Source organism: Sinohyriopsis cumingii, chromosome 15 (genome assembly GCF_028554795.1).
Source record: "Sinohyriopsis cumingii isolate HCF-2022 chromosome 15, ASM2855479v2, whole genome shotgun sequence".
NCBI lineage: Eukaryota > Metazoa > Mollusca > Bivalvia > Unionida > Unionidae > Sinohyriopsis > Sinohyriopsis cumingii.
In genome coordinates this window covers 123556328-123582021 of record NC_142975.1, presented here as the reverse complement: position 1 = coordinate 123582021, position 25694 = coordinate 123556328, and the positions used below count along the sequence as shown (strand labels likewise).

The 25694-nt window shown below is 35.7% G+C and overlaps 1 protein-coding gene across 1 annotated transcript; it reads right to left on the bottom strand.

The window, feature by feature from the left end:
* Positions 1-1561: 1561 nt before the first annotated feature.
* On the bottom strand, positions 1562-9493 carry LOC149782662 (N-acetylglucosamine transporter UNC93A-like). Its single transcript, XM_089934158.1, has 7 exons — positions 9365-9493; positions 8145-8729; positions 7550-7710; positions 6608-6856; positions 4561-4696; positions 3213-3344; positions 1562-2811 (listed from the first exon to the last, which is right to left on the bottom strand). Exons 2-7 carry the CDS (start codon positions 8692-8694, stop codon positions 2582-2584), a joined length of 1458 nt encoding a protein of 485 aa, XP_089790284.1. The 5' UTR covers positions 8695-8729; positions 9365-9493; the 3' UTR covers positions 1562-2581.
* Between the last annotated feature and the right edge of the window lie 16201 nt (positions 9494-25694).

Genomic DNA, 25694 nt, shown 5'->3' with positions numbered 1-25694 from the left:
ATGACACACGGCCTTAAATGATATTATGTAATTAATTAATGTCTGCGACACTATGGACGAGACAGGAAAAGTTACAATAAAAGAATTTTAGGATATTGACATGTTGCTATACAAAGTGCATGAGCAAAAATACTTATAAAATCCACTCAAAATGTTTCAAGTTCTTTTATAAGTTTAGGCCTTATAAAATCACAACCGTTGTAACAAAAACACCTACTTATCATTTCACTTTTTAGAGTTCCTCCGCACTTTCAGGGATAAAGAATTATTTTCATTATTATCATATACACTTAATGTAATTAACCTAATCGTGTTACTCAGTTTCTATGTCAGAGAGAAAATGTTATAATCTTACATCATAGGAGAACCTTAGCTTCATGCAAAATTCTGACCTCGTTTGACAGTGTAGCAAAGTCCAGCCTCTCTTCACCAACAGTGTATTGCCAATGGAGGCATTTCACTCAGCGTATTCAATCTAGTGGGATGAAAACGTTAGTAACAATGTGAACTTAACTGGTCAGTGAGTGTATTAAATATGTGGCGACAAAACACAAACCGTACATTTGTAATAAAATGAATGCAGTGTTGACCATGGGCATGTTTGCAATACACTTTCTGCCAATGTTTATCTAGCGACAATGGGCAGCCATTTTGTGAACAAATACTTCGATAACAGCGAAAACAGTATTACAAACTGTAAATTATTTATAAGTCCTGTGTGTATTTAAAAATTAAAACCGCACCCGTCTGTCTTATATGATTATCTGTCTGTATGCTTATGTATGTTTAAGCACTCCAACTATTTTGTCTTCTTTCACGAATATGTTTTTTGTGTGTTCTTTTGTTTGTTTGCTTGTGTGTAAGCACGTTTATACCTTTGACTTCTTTATAAATAGTTGTTAGTTAGTAGCTGACTGGGTATTGAATAGTGCATGACTAGATCCTGGTACGTATATCACTGAATGTTGATCAGTCCTAATGGCATGTTGATTAGTAGATGCAGGTTTAACTTTACCTTTTATACCTATCATGATTTCAATAAGAAGGCGTACTATTAAATTCCCCTGTTCCCATAATGTCAAACCGATGGACATTTTAAACACCACGTTTTCGCCTCTCGAATAAAATGAAACAAGCTTGACGAATCTTAAAAAGTCGCGGTCTATGACGAATTATGGGTAAAGGTAACACAGATCAAAATACAAACATACTGTGATACGTGGTCTCAAAATGTCTTACACGCCTTGAAGAAACAAAATAATGTCAGGAATAAATCAATCGAGCAAATAAATATAGGCAGTTTAAACTTGCTAACCTTGTTTTCAGGTTTTCGTGCTTAATTCTACAGATTTACTACTATTATACCAAATAGGCAGAAATGATAAAATAGCGGATCAAACACTTTATTACATGTTATTTTAAAAAGCATTAAACATGATAGAATTTAAATATGTACGTATATATCTATCACAAGAGACCATCTACGATGAAGTTGATATGTAAAATGTTCTTTATGAGCTGTAATCATTCAATATTAGAACAAACCCACCCTGGCCATTGGTGGCACTGGAACATTAGCTACTATCGACAAAAGTAAATCCAATACTACAGACATTCATGGATCATTGTGTTACTTAAAAAGAATCAATCATTATGTACCTAATCTATGTCTAGAATACCTTTGACGGCGTGACTTAATATTTGTCATGTGTAATAATTTGTGAAAATGTTAAAGAATGTATACGGGACAATGTTGGATCTTCACTGAAATAAAAATTTCTCGACATATACATTCTAAGAGGATAATGTAAAAAAAATGGCGCTTGTTGAAATGCGGTGTTATGTCAAGATAATGATTTGATTGGATATTATCTGCACTGTTATCTTCAAATTTTAAATAATTTCCAAATCGAACTGAAATCTACCTAAATAGTATCAAAACGTAATTTCGTTCAATTGTGAAATACCCTGTTGGTGTTTTCCAACCTTATAGCAACACGTTGCCAAGGGCCACATGGTAGTCCATTCGCAATGTTTTCTCAAAAGAAATTTATAATCAAATATCATAAGTTTCGGAGGTACTCGTCTGTGATATATCCTTAAAGTTGACTTACTCGCTAAAGTGAAACACGTGGTTTGAAACATGTATTGGCCTGTGCCACACCAGATAACATGTTCTTAATAACACAGAGGTGAGCGTACAGGGCAGTTCATATTGAATATCGAGATCGAAATCCGTAATGGTATTTTCTCTTGGATCGGCAACCTCCAAAACCCTAAGATAACTATTCTGAACGAGAAGATGTCAATGCAGAGATGTATGATTCTGAAGTGGTTCCGTATTCAAAATTAGGACATTTAATGACATACATTAAATAATCGTATTTTTTCTAAATATTTGTCACTTTATGTTTGCTTTTTGACAAATGTAAAAATCGTTTAAAGATTTCTTTTCACAGCATAAGAAGACCTTGTTTCAGAGGATCACAGTCATGTCAGTCATTCAGCACTCACATGAAAATATGGGAAGTATCACATGGGCAACCAACGTCAATTGCTCACCGGTCTGCAACTCCGGAAATTATATTTTAGTTATGGCAGCCAAATTTTTCACGGATCTTCTGTATGCCACCTCAACGACCGCGTAAAAGAACATCCCTACGCACAGGAATGCAAGACACAGGTATAGCTTAATTCTCGTAATCAAATAGCTGCTATAGCCAAAGGCAATGATAAATCCGATGGATTCCCAGAGTCGATAATTGGCAAACGCAGCTTCGGTATTGTCCGTAAACAGGAAGCCGTATAGCGCTGAAAGCGAAGACAAGTCAACGGTTTAAGTATAATGCACGATTAATGATGTTAATTACAAATGTATTGCTCTGAAAACGTCATATATACTGTTTTACAGTAGTCATTTTCTGACTTGTAGGTACGCGTTTAGATTCGAAATCACATTGATTATTGAAATCATTTAAAACAAGGGAAATAACTGATGGGCACAAAAAGTATATTTTTTCTTCCAATCAGAACAAATAACAGTCACCTTTAAAGAAAGGAATCTAATAATAATAATAATAATAATAATAATAATAATAATAATAATAATAATATGACTTGATCTGAAAACATTAGAGATTTTAATCTTTTTATTAAATAAATGAAATAAATGGTCTCTAAAAACTACATGATATATATTTAGAAAATCTCACCATTTATTTGTGTTTGAATGACAGCGTCACCTAACCCCCATAGGGCTGCCAAGATGTAATATATATATAAAGCATCCGGGTCTGGTTTCCATAGCAACATGCAGATCTGACATCCTCCGTGAACGATAAATGCTATAAAGAAAGAATAACATATTTATGGATCATTGTGATTTCTTTTTCGACATTTTCGAGCTTGTACATATATCTCTTTACTGTTACAGAAACTTTGGCTTTAAGAAGATTCATGGAGATAGCTGTTCTAACAATCTTTCTTGTTCCAAGGCGCGGAGCTAGAATATGTTTTCCATCGTTGGGCAGGGGCGGGAGGGGACGAAGGGTTTAAGGGTCGGAACAACCCCCGATCACTGGGCAGATCGTACATATTTGGTGTTTCAAGGGCATAGTTCGTACCATCTAATTACTAGCAAATGTTACAATAGGAAATAATCAGATTATTTTACGCCCATTTTTCTCTCCGTCCACACCAACCCCACACCCCGGATCCTCGTGATACACTATTATACGACCATCTCGTACAGTACGAATATAGGGCATAGAAAAAAGAAATAACCGTTGGAAATGTTTTGCGATAAAAAGTTAAATTCATGAAATCAACATTCCTTATACAACACTTTTTGAAGACATGTATACTACACTTAACTTGTTTAATAATTTGTTTCTAATCTGATCAATCGAATGCTTTGTCGCATTGTTTCATATTTCACGGGAATGGTGTATTTTGTTTTGGCCAGTACCCTAATTTGAAATTAAATTTTCTTCAGTCCTTACGAAATGATTCGTCACAATCAAATTTTTACTGCAATTCATTAGGAAACCATAAACACACAATCGTCCTAATGAAGACTCCAAAAACTGAACTGATGCTTTTTATTAAAATAAAGATCAATTTATAACAAACATCATGTAGCACTCACAAAATTTTACCAAACCTTAGAACAAGGCATTCGAATGGTTAAAACACTCTTTTTATCTCGCAGAGAAATATAAGTTGTTAGTTCATAACATCAGAAAGGAAACCCTTATTAATATTTGTAAAATGATCTTTCATTTTGATAACTATCTGTGATTATAAGAACTGAACATAATTTTTTGACTCGATTCATAAAGATTTTTAAAAAATATAATACACACTACGCTACCGATGTTCGTGCGATGTCAAATAGATTTTCAGGCTTCTTGAGGCCATGAATCTTGTAAAAAATGATGTTCAGTTCTAAATAATGCCAAAAGACAGAAGGATCAGCGGATGAGAAACGTTATATACCCCTAAAGGTAAATCTAAAATCCTACTTGACATTGCATTATTGAATTTGATGGTAAAACATACCTAGTATGAAGAATGGAATATGTCCCACGTACTGCACCAGACGACCAAATATAAACGAGCAGGCGGCATCAACCACTCCATAACAGATCATGACGAAACCAACATTCCAGATACCCAACGAACAGCTAACGTAGGACTAGACAAAGAATGAAAAAGATTAATTGAATTATATATTTTTTCTTGTGTTGTTTCTTTTATCTATTGATGTCTCTAGCTTTATGTATATTTATCTCCCTGGATGGATAATGATATATCTGATCATCCGAGCGTCTATTATTTTGTCTTTCTTTCTGATAATATAAATTTTCCCATGTTTCTCTTTCTCCCATTAATTGTCCATCAATCTAAATAACCATCATTGTTTTCGTATTTCTGATAATGTGGATCTCTCTCTCTCTCTCTCTCTCTCTCCATATCCAGATCGATACAATAGTCTAAAAATTACTCTGAGAGCCCATGTATACTCTTGAAGTCAGTCTGAGGAAGATATAAACTTCAAATCAATTAATTATTTTGCATACGATGTAGACATATGAATATAACAAGGCTACTGAGTGACAACTTTGTATGTCAAACACTTTCCTACCATTTCATAATCATGGATTAAAACTGTTACGCAAACTCAGAGTTAATGAGACCGAGAATAGTATTTTTAATCGTGGATAACAATTACTAATGCTTCGTAAAACTCTCTTTCGTGGATAACAATTACTAATGCGTCGTAAAACTCTCTTTCGTGGATAACAATTACTAATGCTTCGTAAAACTCTCTTTCGTGGATAACAAATACTAATGCTTCGTAAAACTCTCTTTCGTGGATAACAATTACTAATGCTTCGTAAAACTCTTTTTCGTGGATAACAATTAATAATGCTTCGTAAAACTCTCTTTCGTGGATAACAATTACTAATGCTTCGTAAAACTCTTTTTCGTGGATAACAATTACTAACGCTTCGTAAAACTCTCTTTCGTAGATAACAAATACTTATGATTCGTAAAACTATGTTGTGTGTATAAAGTTGCAGAAGACCTATACAATCTTCACTATGTTCTCATAAACGGAAATATCACGCAATATCAGCAAGTAATAATCGTTTTTACTGTTCTGTCATCATTCGAATTTAATCACCAACATATGCATTCAATCTCGAACGTTCTGGAGATATCGGGAATTAACTATTTGAAATAGGTGATGAATACAATTTTTAATTTTAAATGCCTAATAATAGTTTTGTAATATACGTTTTTAATTCTGGGGGTACGGCAATTAACCCATGAATGGTACATTATCCTATCCATCATCACAAGCACGCATTCCAGAGTTAACGTAGAAAGCATTTATCTGTCGTACAATGTACATGCATATTATAGTACGATGACAACCATATTGGTCTGTCCTACAATAAAGAAGAAAGTGTGTGTGTGTGTGTCTGTGTGTGTGTGAATGTAGTGTGTATGTGTCTTTCTGTCTGTTAAAGACTGGACAGGATATCAACGGTTTCCCATTCTCTCTTTGACACTCTTCTCTTACTCATAGCCCCTATCTGTGGGAAAATTCATACCAAGTGGAAAATTTCTTAGATGTATTAGGTATTATAACTGACTGAAAATTGTTTTAAAACGTTAATGGAGGAACGAAGCAGAAACAAGAGTGTCTATATCGCTAACAACGATACCAATTTTTGTAAAACGTTTATTGCCAAGGCGTTTAACTATTGGACGCATTGCAATCGGTCTGAAAGGATAATTGTCACAAAGGAGAAATATATGTTGGATTATGAAGATTTTACACTATTTTGATGAGAGACGATTTTTTTTCTTCACAACTGGGACATTAAATACTGACTTGTAAGTATGCAAATTGTTATAATATAGAAGTCAAATACGTGTATCCTGGATTACCAGGAAATAGCAGCGAACAGGTTGATTAGATCATCTTTTCAGTATATACATACATACATCCCTATAGGTATATATATATATATATATATATATATATATATATATATATATATATATATATATATATATATATATATATACATACCACTGTAAAATCCCCGGCTATATAGGCCTGTTCAATCCCACTGTAAATCGTGAGGGGAATAATCAATTTCTGAAAATGGTTCCGCCAACAATGTTTGAAGGTTTCCACCAACAGATGGGGAGAAATCTTCTTGTCTCCAACAGCTACCTTCTCGTCGTCCTTGTCCAACACGATCCGGTCCAGAAAGATAACGATAATCAAGACGGCTACGACTGCGCATGATATGTAAATACCACAGACTGTATAAATCTACAATTAAATATAATCTAATAGTAAACGAATAAATATTTACAATAAAGCAAACCAACGAGCTAAACAAAAGAACAAGCAAACAAGAAGAAGAAGAAAGAAAAGAAAAATCAAAACAACTACGAATGATTAATTAAATTATGGCCTAGATGGTAAATAGCATGATGATGTTACGGCGACGTTTTCGAGAAAGATAGTGTCCGTTTTATTAAAAGATACATTTATAATGATATCTGGTGCACATACACTTTGCCAGGTACGAAATTAGTGTTAAATGATATTTATTATGAACAAAGAAAATCAATCACTACTGAAGATAAAGTCAAAACTGTCTGAAGTTTAGTAATATCATGAGTATTGATGAGAAAGAGCGAATCTTAAAATAGTGGATCGGACTAAAAAGAACTAAATTAGGACACATTGTGTCACTCTGTACATCGCGACAAACCTTTATCCCAATTTTCTTATGTTGACGTGACTTACGAATTATTGATCTTACATGTCCATTTGTAAGTTTGCTAAAAATTCCTGTGTCCATCACTTGATGTACAGGGAAATAAACAAATGCCATTTTGACCACCATAACAGTGACATCTGATACATCAATGCCATTATACAGTTTTAATCGCAGGAATATTGAAAACAAAGGCCCAACATTTGGAGACGATGTTTTGTTGTGATCTTTTGCATTACCTTATCCATGTCTGGTTTGTTCAGGTTTGTATTATTTCCATTGTTCACTGGATTGTAATTGGCACCACATTTACTGAGTGCTTCAGGCGACACGTCAACCGTGGAGTTCGCTGGTCTTTGACTGAACACCATCGAAGAAATCAAGTTGCCCCAAATTTGACCTGGAATCAGTCAATGATTCAGTTAGTCAAGCAACACAACATATAATGCAATGATATATCAATAAAACAAACAATCCAGTACTTAATAAGTAACTTTGCTGCAACATGACTTTAATGTGATTACAATCATGCGCCAAAATCACATTTTGTCATTTAAGGATTTCCTCGATTACATTATCACCTCTATTCCTTACAGCATAACTACCGAATTTTCCATTTTCCTTGTTAGATCATATCGCTTCTGTATTAGATGATACGAAATTTCTCTCACAGAGGATGATGTACACAAATTCGTTGTATTGATAACTCAAAAGTAGTTAAATTTTCCCAAGCCTACACGTCGTCAACCTCACGTTTTCATTTCCATTTTGATACAAATATACGAATCTTAAATCATTTAAATATTGCGACCGCAAGAACATTCTGCTACTTACTCGTTTGAAATATCATGAAGAAGACTCCAAAGAATCGGTTGATGGTGTCATCTTCTGTTGTACCAGTCATTTTTGCGTACCAGACTCCGGCCTGTGTCAGATATGTGCACTTTGCGGACCATAGTGGCGCTGCCCCGATTCCTAGAATAATGGCAGCAGGGATGATTGTATACCAGGTGGCGTAAAAGTTGGCTGCCATATAGAGGATATAGCATGTCATGGCAATTGCCACAGTCCATTTGCAACCAAGACGGGCGATTGTGACTGGCGGTAAAAACATGCAAGAAACTACCAGAGATGCGTATATCACTGATAATCCGATTGTCCCCAAACCTTCCTCCTTATTTAGACTGCTCTGAAGGTTGGACAAGGACTGGAAGGATGTGAACAGAAACAGAAAACCAAAGCTGACTACCAATACATTCTTTATAATTTGAAACTTTGTCATTTTGAATGTGTTTCCTGATGTCGTTTCCAAGGGCACCATAGAGCCATTAAGACTCTTCTCCGAGGTGGCATTTGACATAACTTCTTTTTCTTTGGAATTCATCTTTTTATCTTTGTTCGAATCTTATCGTAAATTATCTGAAAGAGATAAAAAGCAAAATGCGAAACAATCAAATATCCCATCTTGAACGTTATCGTTTGCAATAGCTCCGCCGCCATTATTCTGGGATCTAAAGAAAAAAAAAATACTTTAAGACACTGGCAATTTGTAATAGTACGAAATATACCAGGATCTATTAAAAGGATGATTTTTTTTTTCATCGTACGATTAATATAGCTACAAAATATGGTAATGATTTTTGTGTGAATTTTGTTTGTCATATGTATGATTGAGAAATGTACAATTGGCTTACTGACAACTGATTTATTTCTCCAAAAGGTTTTTTTTTTCTCTTCAAAATTAAATAGGTGAGTTGTCGCAAGATCTGTCTTTGAACTATGCAAACTCGATTGCATGTAAATAGAATTCTGAAAAAGAAATAGTCTTGCACTTTATACTGAGGTCATAACCAGTTTATTCAATAGACTTGACACAAAGAACGAGGGTGTCATCTTGTAGGACTACAAAGTCTACTCAAAAGATACGAAAATCATCTAAAATTCTTACAGATCTACCTGTGACTATTATCTGATAGAAAAAAAAATATAAGTAAAAGTTTGTGCTTATTATTATAATCATTAGTAATCCATTGTATGTGAAATTACGCACTTACCGTCTACATTAGAATGCCACGAACGCACCCGAACACAATACAGTATAGAATGACCTTTAGTAGGTCGTTATATTCTTCTTATCATCACAAATCATGTGACTACTTCTGTTCCTGGTAACAGAAAATTTCACTAACGTCATTTAAAATGGGTTGATATTATCTTAGACATTTCTTTACTTGTTTAACCGTAATATATAAGGTGCGCTTACCAGTTTTTATGTACTTTTGAGAGTGTGACGTATGTAAGGTGAAGTTGTTTGCATTTAAAACATGCACAGTGGAGAGAATGTTGGCATACCTCTATGCTACTTTAATGTAATATGGCTGACATTTCTTTGGATATTGTACGTTTGGAAATTGTACATGCTCTAAGCACACTGCTAACTAAAATGACTGCTCCCTTGTGCTAAAACAAATCAGCCTGAATTAGTCTGAAGTACACTATACATAGCAGCTATTAAAATAGGGAAAATGAACTTTGCCAGACTAGAAAATACCAGCTTCTGAAAGTGCAATGAATGAATTACCACATATGAAAGATATAAAAATAGTTATCGGCTCTTTATTGTACAATTTACCTCTGAAGTTCAGGAAGTGAAAATGACCAAGTGGAGCTAGCACTTTTTTGAAAGGTGCACGTGTGGAGTAAGGCCAAGCTGTATACTCTATAACCCATATTACACACATTAATCATACACCAAAATAAAGGGAATCAAAGGTTCTTTGAACTATACCTAAGATATACAAGGTCTTTTTAAATAGCCAGTATAACCAGTGAAGAACGCCGGGGACATTCTATTTCTTTAAAATTCTCTCTATGCAAAATACGAAACTGTAGAGCGCCACCTAAACCGTACACCCAGATAGTCAATACGAAAGACACGAGACTCACACATCAAGTACAAGTAGAACAAAATATACATTTCAGAGCCCGAGCTTTTGAACTATCAAGAGATTTCCTGCCTTCAAAAGAAAACACAAACCGTGGGATGAAATTATTATGAAATGTCCATTGTTGAAAATAATATGTGCGATTATATCATTCTTCTTTGAAACCCCTTTACGGATATGAACAACTCATTACTATCCGAATAGGAATTAATATTCCATCATGAGTACAAATATGAAACTTCTTTAGTTGGAACATATTCTTAAATTCATTTGATATAAATGGCACGTTGTATAAATAACCTATAACGGCTTAAAGAGACGAACGCATGGAAATTTATATATGGTTCGATGACTATTCGTGGGTCACTTACAGACGATGTCAGGTTTTAATGAAACGTCAGCTGTCGACTTCTATGCTTTAAAAATCAAACAATTTGTGAGACATTTTCCTCATTATATTACTTTTGCATCGACAATCCAGTATTAATTAACCTTTAGTGTAATCAGACCATTAGGAACAAACATTGTATTAACAAGATATTAAAGAGGTAAATCCCAGACCACATACAAATGTGAGCAATGCCTTTTAAGAGGTCGATCGAAATGTTAAAGGTCTACACACCTACATAGATACTGAAATCAAAGATACAAATTTTGGTAACTCCAATCATCTTACCTACGGAAGAATGTAGTGTCAGAAGCAGTGTCTATCACTTAGTCATCTACTTCGTTTTGCGGATATAATGGCTCTGCTGCATCGTGACGGATATTAGGTGAAGCTAGCGATATATCATGATGCCGACGTTACGTACATAAATAAAGATGCTGGTAAACCGCCAGGAAACAGTGAAGACTGGAAGGATCAACACGTAGCTAGCGGCAAACATTAGCGTTTGGTTCTTAATCTATTTAACATAACCAGTTTGTGCCACCACTGTCTTTCAGATAAGGCGTAATAATTCTTTCCTTATAAGCAAAACATCGTGCATACTTCGCTTGCATTATTTATGTTTCTTATTCTTGACGATTTTATATATTGATTGAAAATACAGATGTCATACATACGATGCTGTGCCTACATTGAAATATGAACTAATATGAGATAAATAAAAGCAAAACATGCGTATCAAAATAACTTTTATTATTTTTAATATTTAATATTTAATATTTAAGAGTTAGTATTCAAAAGATGAAAAGGAAATCGATAATTAAGTTACATTGTCTAGTACTTATCGTTTTCTTAGATACAATAATGCTAATAATGAGGACTTTGTATAGCGCCTAATCTTTAGAAGCTCTAAGCGCTTTACAGCATTAGATAACACCTATAAGACAAAAAACATATAATGATATGATTACAAAAACAAACACCATGAAATTACAAAACATAAAAAAACATGCTGAGAATATTTAAGGTAGGAAATATTATTAGGTCTTTAAGTTTTTTCTTGCAGTCGAAATAAATGAGTTTTGAGAGCACTCTTGAACGGGATCACTGTGTTTCTAAGTTCGGTGGGCAATTCATTCCACATTGCTGGGCCCTGGTATGCAAAAGAACGCTGTCCATATGACATTGTTTTCATAGTGGGAATAATGAGCATACGATTGTCAGAAGAGGAGCGTAAGTATCTTGTTGGTGTGTACACATGGCGAAGGTCGGATAGGTATGTTGAACTACAGTGAAACGTAGCACCTAGAACAAAGTTTGTGTTTGATTCTGAATCGAATGGATAGCCAAGTGTAGGGTACAGAGCAGCGGGGAGGTATGCTCTGATCGTGGTACTCTAAGTATGATCTGAGCAGCTATGTTTTGAACTTTTTGAAGTTTCTGGAGCAGATATTGAGATGAACCAGACACGATTGAGTTACACTAGTCCAGTCTTGAAAGTACTAATGAACACACAAGTGTTTTAGTGGCATCAGCGGAAAGATGTCTGCGAACTGAGCTGATGCGTCTCAGCTCAAGATATGCAGCCTTGCATATGTTCATGACATGTTGGTGTAATGTAAGAGTACTGTTCAGAGTAACACCTAGGTTTCGTACTGATTGTGTGAATTGAATGTTGGTGTTGCTGATATTTATTGTTTGAGGTAAAGGGTGTGAATGAGAAAGTCTTTGTGTTGTGATCAGAATGGCCTCAGTTTTATCATCATTCATCTGCAGCTTGTTACATGTCATCCATGATTTCACATCAGAAATGCACCTCTCTACACCTTGTATGGTAGCATCAACTTCAGTTGGTTAGCTAGATTCGTATATTTGGGTGTCATCAGCGTACAATTTGTGTAGACACTGGATGATGATATATGAAACTGGAGAGCGAATGACTGTATACAATGAAGAGAACATGCCCAAGAACAGACCCCTGTGGAACAACACAACATAGATCAACTGGGCTGGAGTGTATTCCATTTGCGGATAAAATTTGTGTCCTGTTGACCAAGTAGGACATGAACCACAGTAAGGCTGTATCATGAAAGCCAAATACATGCTGGAGACGGTGAAGTAATATATCGTGGTATATTGTGTCAAATGCTGCAGACAAATCAAGGAGGGTGAGGACTGTAATCTTTCCGCTATCCAACGCAGAGCGAATGTCATTAACTACTTTGAGAAGAGTAGTTTCAGTACTGTGGCAAGGGCGATATGCAGACTGTACATTGCTAAAAAGACTGTTGGAATTCAGATGAGATACAAGTTGGGATAGAACAACCTTTTCTAAGATGTTTTTTATATGAATGCTGGGCGGTAGTTCTTTAAATGGTTATGGTCTAGTGTTGGTTTCTTCAGCAGAGGCTTTACAATGGCAGTTTTGAAACATGATGGGAATTCCCCGGATGATAGAGATGTATCAATAACATCAGTGAGTGAAGACAATATTGGATCCAAGCACTCAAGCAGCAGTGATGTTGGAATTGGATCAAGTTCACATGACTTTGGTGCACTCTTCATCAGGATTGTACGCACGAAACCCATAGAGACTTGTTCAAATGCTGCTAATGGTTGCCGCTCAAATTCTGTATGCCAACTGTATGGTGACGACGAGTCAATTGAAATTGTGGTGTCAAGCTTATCTCTAATGGTTTGTACTTTGTCACGGAAGAAATTTGCATACATGCCTGGAAGGTCGACTGGAGAGAAGTTAGTTGGAATTGTGTAGCTTTGTTCCTTGACATTAGCCTGTTAGTAATCTCGAAGAGCTCTTTGCAGCTGGAACTTTCCATGATCTTAGTACTGTAGTGGGCTGATTTCGCTGTGTGGACTATATTTGTGGCCTTCTTATTAGCGGTTTCATAGATTTGCTTATGACTAGTGACTCTGGTGGAAAGCCAAAGCCTCTCAGCTTTACGGCGATCTCGTTTAGCAGTGCAAAGCTGGTCCCTAACACTGCTTTACCATGCAGAACACTTTTGAATTGATACTTTGCACTTGGTAGCTGGGGCATCTTTGCCAAGCAATGAACGCATGCAGTGATCTAGTTGTTTTGCTGTAAGAGTTAAGCAAGTTGTTAGGTTAGCTTGGATGTCGTGCATTATTTTGGTTCTATTTATCATACGGAGGTTTCTCTTAGTAGCAGATAAATGTGGAGGGTTAGGGACTGATACGTCAAGATGGCATGTAATGCAGAGGTGATCTGATGCAAGTTCTTGGGATAGCAGGGAGGACCGTAGAATGTTATCATCAGGTGTAAGAAGAATCCAGTCTAAAATGTGACCATGTTTATGGGTTGGTTGGTTAACTGACCGTGTGAGGTTGAAAACATTAATGGAAATTAGGAGTTTTGATGTATATGGGATTCCGGAACTGTCAAAGTGAAAGTTGAAATCTCAAATAATAATCTGGTTGCCACTTATCGAATTTCCATAGTCCAGGAGATTCGGAAACTGCTCTAAAAAGAGAGAGTCAGCCAGGTTGTTGTTTCTACTGGGAGGAGGGCGGTATAAGCAGAAAAAATGAACTGACATTTGCTCCAGTGTGAGTGTGGTTTGGACTAGTTCAAACGATGTGTGGTCGAAATTGAATGTTGTGGTATGGTTAACACGTTTGATCATGGAGTTCTTTGTGATGACAGCAATTCCACCTCCGCGAGAATTACGAGGGAACGACTTGATGGAGTAACCAGTGGGTGTTAGATCCGCATACTTGGGCTCATAATTAGTGACTTAATTTTCTGAAAACCATTCTTGGTCTTATATATACATTTCACATCCGTAGATATGACCAGTAATATATTCGAATATGTGAAAGGAACATAAGTCTAAATTGACATCAACTGACCGCAACCAGCTTTGACCAAAAAAGATAAGAACAGAATTGACATTAATATATTTGATGAGTAAGATTGGTGAAGTCTATTATAATCAAAATATCCAAACACTAGAGATCCTGCTTTCCACACACCCCTGCAATCAATATCTTAATCAAGCTTGCATATCAAAATATTGTGTCTGTAGTTTTTGTTGTTCCAAACAATAAATAATATGTTTAAGCTGCCTCAGTTTGGTTTTATGATGTTTGAAGGCTTACAATCTTCGAAGATGATGTTGACTATAAGAATGATTCAGTAACCATTATTGTATACAACGAATAAAGATTGATCATAATCTGTTTTCGGCATTCGAATAAATCGTGTTAATAGCCAAATGTCGGCATCTGAATAAATCGTGTTAATAGCCAAATGTCGGCATCCGAATTTTGTTAAGAGTATTGGTCATATTGAATCATTTTTTTAAAAATAAGTCTCAGAATCATTTATTTTCAATTTGTTTTAAAAATGCATCTTACTACTCAGTCTAAATCGATTTTAAATTGGCAGCTGTGGAGGAGAAACGGACGCTCAAACACACGGACAGACAATATTTCTTTGTTTCCTGTACCCAGACATTGTAAAATCTTAATTATTGCGTTTGAGTCATGTGCGCTTACTGATGACGATATATAATGATGGTGACGAACGAGGGGACGACTTGATGTAACTCAGAAGGTAGGTCTTAGCAATATTTACCCAAATATTAACTGAGAATAAAGAAACAGATAAGGGACTGCTTTCGGTGCCTTGTACATTTACGAAGCGGATTGTCAATCAAAATATCGCCTATTATCAGCACAGATTTGCTATGATTCAGCATTGGAAATCATATGTGCACTTCAAATCTTGCGCGAACGTGGATTTGTGCTCAAAACAGAATTCGACTACTTGATTCCGAATGCTTGATGGCTAAGTTATTTCTTTCTTTATTTCGAAAAGTCACTAACCGTGGAGACGGTTTCTAAACCAAACAAAGTCATACTAAGTATTTTCATTGTTTCTGGCTGTTCATGTGATACTGAACATAATACAATGGAGATTGTTTTTAAAAAAAACGTTTTTGTCTTGGAAACGGTTTTTATAAATTAAAGATACAAATGCTTTCTGAACAAAGCCTATACATTTTATTATGTTATCTTAATCTCAGTTGAATGGGTAAAATACATATTTGCCAGAGAGCTACGGAAGTTCTAAATACAAAATGCTTTCTTTTTTCATTTGGATATGTTTGGAATAAAAACTAAAAGAATGTCTTATGCTGAATAACTAAAATCATCAATTAAAACTAAATCCAAAACTAATAAAGAGTAGGGTAAATAATAATAACTTTCTAAAAAGGATATAATTTTAAAAGAAAGATAATCTAGATATTTGGGCATTTTTAATAAAGAATATTCTCAACAATATGTTAAATAAAGATAGCCTTAATCCACATGATACTTTCCAGAACATTGTTAATTCGAAATACTATAGTTCTGCAGGATTTGAAACAATGAACACGATTTTCGAAATTGCGTTGCAGGATTTTTAGGAAATATGAGCCCGAGGTATTAAGAAGAACATTTCACAGCAAAACAGAAAATAAATTAAAAAATTCATTTCACGCTAGAAATAATGGGTACCGTTTGTAAAACAAATTTCCAGAAGATGTTGGAACATGTACTTTTGTCACAGCTTACAAACAAAAATAAAACTTAGAGGGTATTTTCCTTAGATCCAAACTAACCTGTTTCGGCACCTCTTTTAAATTTGGCCATGATAGCTGTGAGTTGTGTAACTTTCTAATTAATTCAAACATTGTAAAAATCATGAAAACAAGATAGAAACTTTTAAAATTAACAAGCATAGTTCGTGCAGTACACACACGTTGATCTGATAGTGTATTATTTAAACTACGTAGGGAAATGTGTTGGTGACACTGACAGAAGTTTGCGCTTAAGAATGGACGTGGAATTCTTTGACACATGACTGAACAGACACATAAACCACTTGTCTAAACATTCTTGGACGAATTTTGTAGACAGTGTAGTAAAGGTCCTTTAAAAGTGTATGTTTCTGATTGCAAGATAGTGTTGGCTTAATGAGGATAAACGGAAAATGAAAATTAACGGGATTATTGTTTAAAGAGCTGAAATTAATTTCGAAACACATGAATGTTATTGTCAATTTAGAACTTTGACAGATCGAATTTTGTACTAAATGTCCAGTGAGACCAGTAAAAGGTATGTTCTTTGACATTTTAGACTGTTCTCCAAGATAACACTTTGTGGCGGTTCTGTGGAGGGATAGTGTGTTGTTGCTTGATATTGTGCTCACGATCCTAAAGACTCAGAAACAGCTTTTGGTTCCTAGTTGTAAATGAATGGTATTTTAAGCATCCCTTTTTATGCCATTAAAGTGTCATTATTTTGAGTGATAGAAGTAAGATGAAAGATAACGTACAGTGCCAATCTGGACACTGTTGATTGATCCTAGGCGCAGTATGAAGGGAGAATCGAAGAGAGTATGTAAAATGAAGATTTCAACAAAAAGCTGGTTTGCAATTTACCTCAAAATTGTGTACTATATTCATTTGTTCCGCTTTTTATAATGGCCTCCATACGTGTTTCACAAAACTCTTTATAATTTCCCATTGGAATGTTACGTTCTTCAGTGATTCGTCCTTTCTTGGCTTCATCTTTAATGCAACGTCTTCAGCATCTTACTGTTAAAAAAAGATATGCACAGTTGAAAGCATATGCTATCTACCTGCTTCTCGATATGTTGCCAGTGTTTAAGTATCCTAGAATACGTCCATTATTCTGTACAACTTTATAACTTCTTTTTGATTCAGGTGTTGCTAGAATTACGTTTGAAAAGAAATTAAGACAACTACTAGCTATGCTATCCTATTGCAACTATTATTGTGCTACTATTATAAAACGATGAAGCAAAAATGTTTAATGTTGAGTCTGTTAGGTTTGCCAGTTTGGAACTTTTTCAAGATCAGAAGGCTTTGTTTTTATTGTATCCGCTTTGCACGATGGGAAGATCTTTCGACCGTTTCCGTGAAGTGAAGGAATAACCTTGAACGTAGTCGTAGGAATACATTTGATGTGTTTGGTGATTAGCCTTCGTGGAAGTGCCGACTACATTTCTGTTGTGACTTTGTCTTCTTGTGATACCCTATTGTGCAATGTGAACCAAAACAGTTCGTAAAATAGTTCTCAGTGGAAACAAATTACATACGAGGTTTCGTTCTTGACTTGATGAAGGTCGAGTGTATTCTTATTGCAGCATTGAACGGAATACGTCGTTAACACATCGTGAGTGTCACCAGGGCACACATTTTCAATTGCGCATCAGATTGCCACTGTGGAGATTATTATGTTTACGTATCTTCTGTATGTCTCTTCAAATATGAACACGCAAGTATGCAATACAGAATACCACCTTAATGCTGGTACACAGTTAACCTCTGTAGCCAAAAGCAATGATAAACCCGTTCGGTTCCCATAGCCGATAATTGTCGAACGGTGTTTCGGTATTGTTCGCAAACAAGAAGTAATATAGTGCTAAAAGAGAAGGAACGCAAACATCGCAGGCATAATTGACGACTAATGATGTTCATCACAAAGATATTGCTTCAAATAATATCAAGCATGTTGTTGTTTTCGTCTGTTTGTTTACGCCAGGTATTTTATAAGTTGGCTGTATAAGCAGTACGATTGGACAACACAATGACTACTGAATTGACTTGTATTAAGAGAACAATTAATGGGCTTAAGAAGCATTACTAATACAATTTTCTTAAAATAAGATAACAGCAAAATGAGCTTTAAAGAAAGTGATCTCATTGGAATAATAATAATAATAATAATAATAATAATAACGATAATAATAATGATATTATTATTATTATTATTATTATTATTATTATTGGTCTAAAAACAGTATAGTTGTTACGTTTTTCATTTCTAAACGAGTTAAGTGTTCCTTAAGATAATTGTATGACATAGATTTTGTCTGTATCTGAATAACAGCGTCGTCCATCCCCAATAGTGCAGCCACGATGCAATAAAGCTACACACTACACGGATTTGATTTACATAGCAACATGGTGATCTTATATCATCTGTAGACAATAAATACTATAAAGAAAGAACAATACTACTGCATTGGTCATTGTGATTTATTTCTGCATTTGCACGCTTATAATATCTTTACAAATTTTGAAAGACCGCTAGAGTGGCCTAGTCGTCGGAGCGTCCGCCTTGGATGCAGGAGGTCGCGGGGTCTAACCCAGGCCGAATCATACGAAAGACTTATAAAAATGGTACTAACGGCTGCCTAGCTTGGCACTCCGCCGTATGAGGTTAGAGTTAAGACTGGTCGGCCTGGTGTCAGGAAAATGTGACTGGGTGGGACATCGTGTTATATGTCTGCGAAATAATGCCACAAAGCTAGACATCAATATAACCCGCCACAACATGCTGACATCGTAGCGATTTGCCTGAAAAAGTGATAAAGTTACGATACAAATCCAGATCACACACACACACACACACACACACACACACACACACACACTGGGGAGAGAATAGCAGTGATTCATGCAGTGTGTAATCGATTTTCTGATTTCAGGAATTTATAAATCCTGTAAAATATGAAGTTCATTTCATAAGCAATAGATGAAAAGGGCTTTACATTCCTATAAAGGGATACATAGATCGTGTGAAATTAAGTTTCGTTCAACCTGATATTATCGCAATGGCGACTTTGTATCTTGTTGACACTGCATTGATGGGTTTGATTCTGCTACACACCCAGGAGGAAGAATGGAAAATATCCCAAATATTGCAGGAGATAAACCAAAAGAAAATATCAAGTTCCAGGTACCAAAAGTACAGCTGACGTAGTATTATACAACGATTACAAACTGAAAACTTAAATCTGAAATTTCATTTTTTCTATTCTTTTTCATTTTATATATTTTATTGTATGTATGTATGTATGTATGTATGTATGTATGTATGTATGTTTGTATGTATATATGTGTGTGTGTGCGTGCGTGCGTGCGCGCGCGTGTGTGTGTGTGTGTGTGTGTACATTCATTCAGCCATCTGTCTCTCCGCATGTTTGGTACTATATATTATACTGTCTATCTCATTTTGTTCATACCCAGGTCGATAGAAAAGAAAATTCACATTAAAACATACGTGATGAAAATATGAAAGTGTTAAAATAATTAACTTGCGATATAAAAGTATGATAAAGACCGAGTCTGCAAAGTTACAACGTTTAGGGTTGAACTATTTTCTATTATAAAGAAATAGATTACAGCATCTATCATAAATCCAGAGAAAAAGGACCACATATTTTTTTTATATCTTTGTGATCAACAATTTACGTCATCTTAAATCTTTTCGATCTATATAAATCAGAAGTACGTAAAAGGTCTACAATGAAATATTACTGCAGTTCTTTCGCAATAAATTAAATCTGACTGCAAATTGAACATTTTTATTTCCAACCAAAGTTAATGTAATACAGTATATCATGCCAATATGATCATTCAAGTAATATCCTTAAAACTGTTAGATAAAACTCTAGTTTATGTAAACATTATTGTATTTTAAAGTTTATTGTCAAAACGTTAGGAAATTGTATTGTTATTGGTAGTTTTCCAAAATAAACCTTTACTTAATTTTAGTAAACATTAATATTTTGCACTGAATTGCCATTAGGCGAGTCTAACCACCAAATTATGTATTCAGTATCTTATGCTCTTTGCATCGGATACTTATCTGCTGGAAAAGTTTGACGAATACAATTTTCAATCGATTATGTCGAATTTGGGGGTACTACAAAGCGCCTGAAAAAGGTTCACGATCCAATATTCATGTATTCTAGAGCTAACATAGAAAGGTACGTATTTTGTCCTACGACAAACAGGTATGTGAGGAAGACGACTGCAAAACTGATTTAGTAATCTATAAAGTTCTTATCACAAACAAGGACAAAACATGACATGAGTGTTCTAGTTTTCATCCAAGCCGACTACTTGACGTTGTTGTGCTATGTCTCCAATCAGGCCAAAATCATATATATATTCAAGGAAAATTTAGGGCAGACAGATTAGAAAAGTATAAGCTAAATTAACCAGACGTCCTCGCTCTAAATTATAGCTTCCAGAAAATCTAGAGCATCGCCACAAATAAAGTTAACCACAAATGCCGAAGGGAATGGGACAATAATCAAAAAGGCCGAAAGCTGTAGGCCCGTGACGGCTAAAACCTAACAACAAAAAATTGACAACAAGACTAACAACTGGAAAAAACTCTCTTAGCAAGCCGGGGGGGGGGGAGGGGGCGCTCTTATCAAGCAACAATACAGCAAATACCACACGTATGAAAATATTTCAAGGACAACAGAGAAAATTCAAAGACCCATCGATCTATCTTGTGTTCCTTCACTAGGTAACAAAACTATTAATAAAATATACCAAGTACTTTTCAGAGACAGGACAATAAATAGTTCCCTGCAATTAAAGACTTAAGAAGTAAATCGGCAAAACTGAAATTATCATGCTGATGAATTATCTTAAACCCTACCAGTCTACCTGGATCTGCGGGGAAACAAATCTCCAAGGAAGGGGATGAGGGCTGGCTAGTAGGGAGCAGCAGAAAGATAGCCACACAATATCAGGGTTAGCCTCTCAAATGAATATACAATAAAATGATATGTTATAATGTTAAAACAATGTTAAGTAAATTACTAAACTCATCATAACATATTGAACAATATAATATCAATTTTAATATTCCCTCACAAATGAATATATAAATTCAATACATTTGGTAAAAGTAAGAATATCAACTATGTAACAATTGCGATATTCTGTTCTTAACCACTCAATCTAATTTAACATATTCTTGCACTGGTATTTGTGAAGTGCCCGATAAAACCCTACAACTCTAAGCAACATTTCGTCAATATAAGGTGGTGCCGCTCCGGGGTCTAGTGGTTAGAGCGTCCGCCTCCGACACAGGTTCGAACCCCGGCCGAGTCATACCAAAGACCTATTAAAATGGTACTAACAGCTGATTTGCTAGGACTGGTCAGCATGGTGTCTGGATACTGTGACTGGGTAGGACATCATGCTAAATGTCAATTGATACATGATACCCAGTTCGAGACATCGTAACACTCTGTAATAGTGCAGACATAGATGCAATATGACTGAACAATTATTAAAGCTACCTTAAAAATCCAAATCACACACACAGAAATAAAGGTGGTCATAAATCCCAGATCACCATGTCCAACTGTACAAGGTGGTATAATATTTAACCAATAGCCACATTAGAGGTGTATAAGCTTAACTAAAAATATTAGAATTATAAGGTGGTCCTAAGCCCAGACCATTAGGTCCCGCTGAACAAAGCGGCACATTTACGCTAACAACATAAGGGAATTACTGCAGGGACCAACAAAACTGAATCCTGAAATTAGAAATTATTAGGTGGTATAAGCCCAACCCACCAAGCCCAACCTTACAAAGCGGTAAGACCTATAAATATATTAGCTGAAGCACAGTCTGATCGGAATGATTAAAACTCCTTCAAATAAATTAGATGATATCAGGTGGTTAAAACCCCTAACCACCAGGCCCAGTTACAAAAGGTGACCACGATTGAACATATCCATAAATATAAAAAAAAAAAACTCACCAAAGACAGTGAGAATGGAATTCTCAAAAAGATGGGGCACCAACCAATACTATGTGAACATTCTGTTTCTCTCGTCTCAAAAACTAACCAAACGAAGTTATTCTAGTTTCGAAAACAGATGCAGCGCGTCACCTTTATGCCCAACGATCCCTGGACGCAGCAATACCAATCTGTGATATCGCTAAGTAGGACAAAACCAAATCGATAGGGAAAATCAGAAACTGTATTTCAACAGTGCAGAAATTAGTTTTGAAAAAGGCTAAATTCCTAAAAATGTTATTTGATGGCACTTAACATGGAGAAAACACGTTGTTGAGCTCTTGAAAAGACTTGGAAGAGGCCTAAACGTTCTGAGGAACTTCAGGGGAACCGACGTGAGTGGGGCACATGTGGGTAGGCCAGATCACACTTCTCGCTCCATATAGGACACACATTCGATAAGGAAAACTCGACAATGATAGCCAAATAGCAACGTTTGATTGATTGCAATCATTCTCGGTCCTGACAACTTTAAGGGACGGATCAGACAAGAAGTATTTGATCTAGTATATTCTTTCAACTGGTTACATATATCTCAATTAAAATATGGAGCCCACACACGGTTGTAAGGAATAACGTAAATTAGATAACTGGGTAGACTTTGATTGCAGCTTGGGGACCACCGACGGACCTCCCCCCTTTGCCTTTTTCAGATATTTCAGTTAGATAGTAAGCCTTGCATACAATAATGCGTTGAATGGGTAATAGTTGGTATCACGGTACCAATTGTTGTTTTCCATAGACCTTATTGCTAATGTTTTGTTAAATAAATATGCTTTCTCTCCTTCCTCAGCATGTATGTCATACACTGTCATAGAGAACAATGTTAGATTGTCAATTTGACAAGAACAAAACCATGTACTTCATTGCATTTAAGTGAGATAACTCTGCTGGAACCAGTAAGAGTTATCTAGTCACAACAGTCACATTTTCAGTCATGTGGAACACACATTATTTTTAAAAAGTCCTAAAAAATAAAAAATATGATATAGGTAGTGATTTAACATAGTCTCACATGTTCCCAAGAACCTCAACTTTTCTAAGCCTAACAGAAAGTACAAATCTTGCATAATGCACTAATTACAGCTACTTTTGTTATTTATTTCTAAATGCAATGTTCCCTACACCTTAAGCTCCACCCATCTGGACTTGCGCAATTGGTACCGTTATATCAGCTACACATTAAACGATTAATTGAATAGTGTGCCGTTCATTTTAATTCGAGTTCAGTCATTCATTCTTGCCACTCATCAAAAGAAGCTAAGCCCTGGTTCACATACAAAGGCCAAACATCACTTTAAAAACATGGAAACGTAACACAAATTTACTCGAAATAGCGCAAGATCTAGTGGAAGATATCATGTAAGAAGAGAAAGAGAAGAATAGGAAGAGAAGCAACAACAGCAGCAGCAGAAGGAAGAAGTGAGTAATGGAAGATGGAGATAGATGAGGTCTTCGTCACCTACAGAACGAGCGAGACCAGTCGCCGTAGTGATGTCCATCGCCAGCCATAGTCATCATGTAAATCGCCATTCACAAATCAACAGTCTATGACAACAATACATTGCCCTTTTGCAAGGGTGTCTACATCTGTTAAAAAGATATGCTACGCTCTCATTGCCAATTTTTCCCAGTTTCTTTATATGTAAATTTAAGTCTTTGTCTTAATTGAAAAATCTACCAATACACACATTATATCGCTGGATAATAGCGTGCTTATAGGTACAATGTGTATGTGTATACATATCGTGTTTATGGATACAGTGTGTATGTATATAAAGTGTGTTTATGAGTATAGTATGTATGTATATATAGTGTGCTTATGAGTACAGTGTGTATGTATATATAGTGTTTTTATGGGTACAGTGTGTATGTATATATATAGTACTTTTATGGGTAGGGATAGTATATATATATATATATATATATATATATATATATATATATATATATATATATATATATATATATATATATATATATATATATATAGTGTTTGTATGGGTATATTATGTATGTATATATATAGTGTGTTTATGGATACAGTGTTTATGCATGTAGCTATAGTGTTTGTATAGGTACAAAGTGTTTGTATATATAATATGCTAAAATTATGGATGATTTCCTTCACGTCTGGATTTGATCTCCACTTTAAGGACACGACAGTGCTTGAACCAGATAAAGTAATGCGTTCGGCAGTCCTGAGATGACAGAAGGGCAGTAGACAGCGAACATGGGCCCTGGGGTAAAAAACATTCGGGTTTCTCCTAGTTCTTGTCCAAACATAATGTTTCTTTAATAAAATTAAAAAGTGTTGTTAGACATGGGCTCAGTTAGGGGTCTGAGGCTCGGGGATATATCCCCGTTTGTCCCCCCTTGTCGGCCCTGGATGACAGTCTGACACAGCCTTTGGAGGGTAAACATCGCGGAGATGATTCCTTTTAGAGGAGAGAATACGCTATTCCATCCTTGAGGTTCAGCACAGTTAACAGTCAGACTATTTTCTTAATGGCTCATCATGATGACAAGAGCGAAGTGCTAAATGAGAAAGTGGTGAAGGTCAAGAGGGCTTGGATGGAGGATATGTGAGCATAGGAACGAGGGAGAAGGAAAATTGAATTTGCACGCATTGATGCCCACATGAGGATGGTCTATGAGCAAATCTGTAGAGGTGAAAACAAGATTGAATTCCTGATTAGGGGAAAGAGGATTGTGAAGATAAAGCCGTCAAGCCTGGTGTTAAGCATTGTCTCTATCCGCAAATCCATTGTATACATGGACTAGATATGTCTTTGGGACTAGATATGTCTTTGGGACTAGATATGTCTTTGGTACCAATCCAGGCTAAGTAGGTGTAATTGTTCTGAATATGGATGAACGAACCATGATCAAACCAGACAACAGATAACGGTGGACAAAGACACAAGCAAAGGCAGCCACAGACACAAAACAAAACACCGGCAGCAGCAGGCAAAGACACAAACAACGACATACAAAGACTCGAGCAATGACAAACAAAGACACAAGGCAAAGGCGGACACAAAAGACAAGAGAAAGACAAGAGTAACTGCAGGCAAAGGCACAAGCAACGGCAGACAACGACACAAAGCGATACGCAAAGACACAAACAGCGGAAGAATAAGACACAAAGCAACGGCATACAAGGACACAAGCAACAGCGAGCAAAAACTCAAGTAACGGCAGACAAACAACAGAGAACAGCAAAACAACGGCGAACAAAGACACAAGCAATTTCAAACAAACAACGGCAGACAAAAACACAAGGCATCATCAGGCAAAGACAACAAACAACGATGGGAAAAATTACAAACAACGGCAGGTAAAGACATCAACAAAAGAGGGCAAAGACTTTTGAGC

What these genes read in the sequence shown, in the direction of transcription:
- LOC149782662 (XM_089934158.1), bottom strand. Translation starts at nt 8,694, where the DNA reads ATGAATTCCAAAGAAAAAGAAGTTATGTCAAATGCCACCTCGGAGAAG. An exon ending in CTTCATGATATTTCAAACGA is followed by an intron (nt 7,711 to 8,144) that starts GTAAGTAGCAGA and finishes GACTGATTCCAG; the next exon opens with GTCAAATTTGGGGCAACTTG. An exon ending in ACAAACCAGACATGGATAAG is followed by an intron (nt 6,857 to 7,549) that starts GTAATGCAAAAG and finishes ATTTAATTGTAG; the next exon opens with ATTTATACAGTCTGTGGTAT.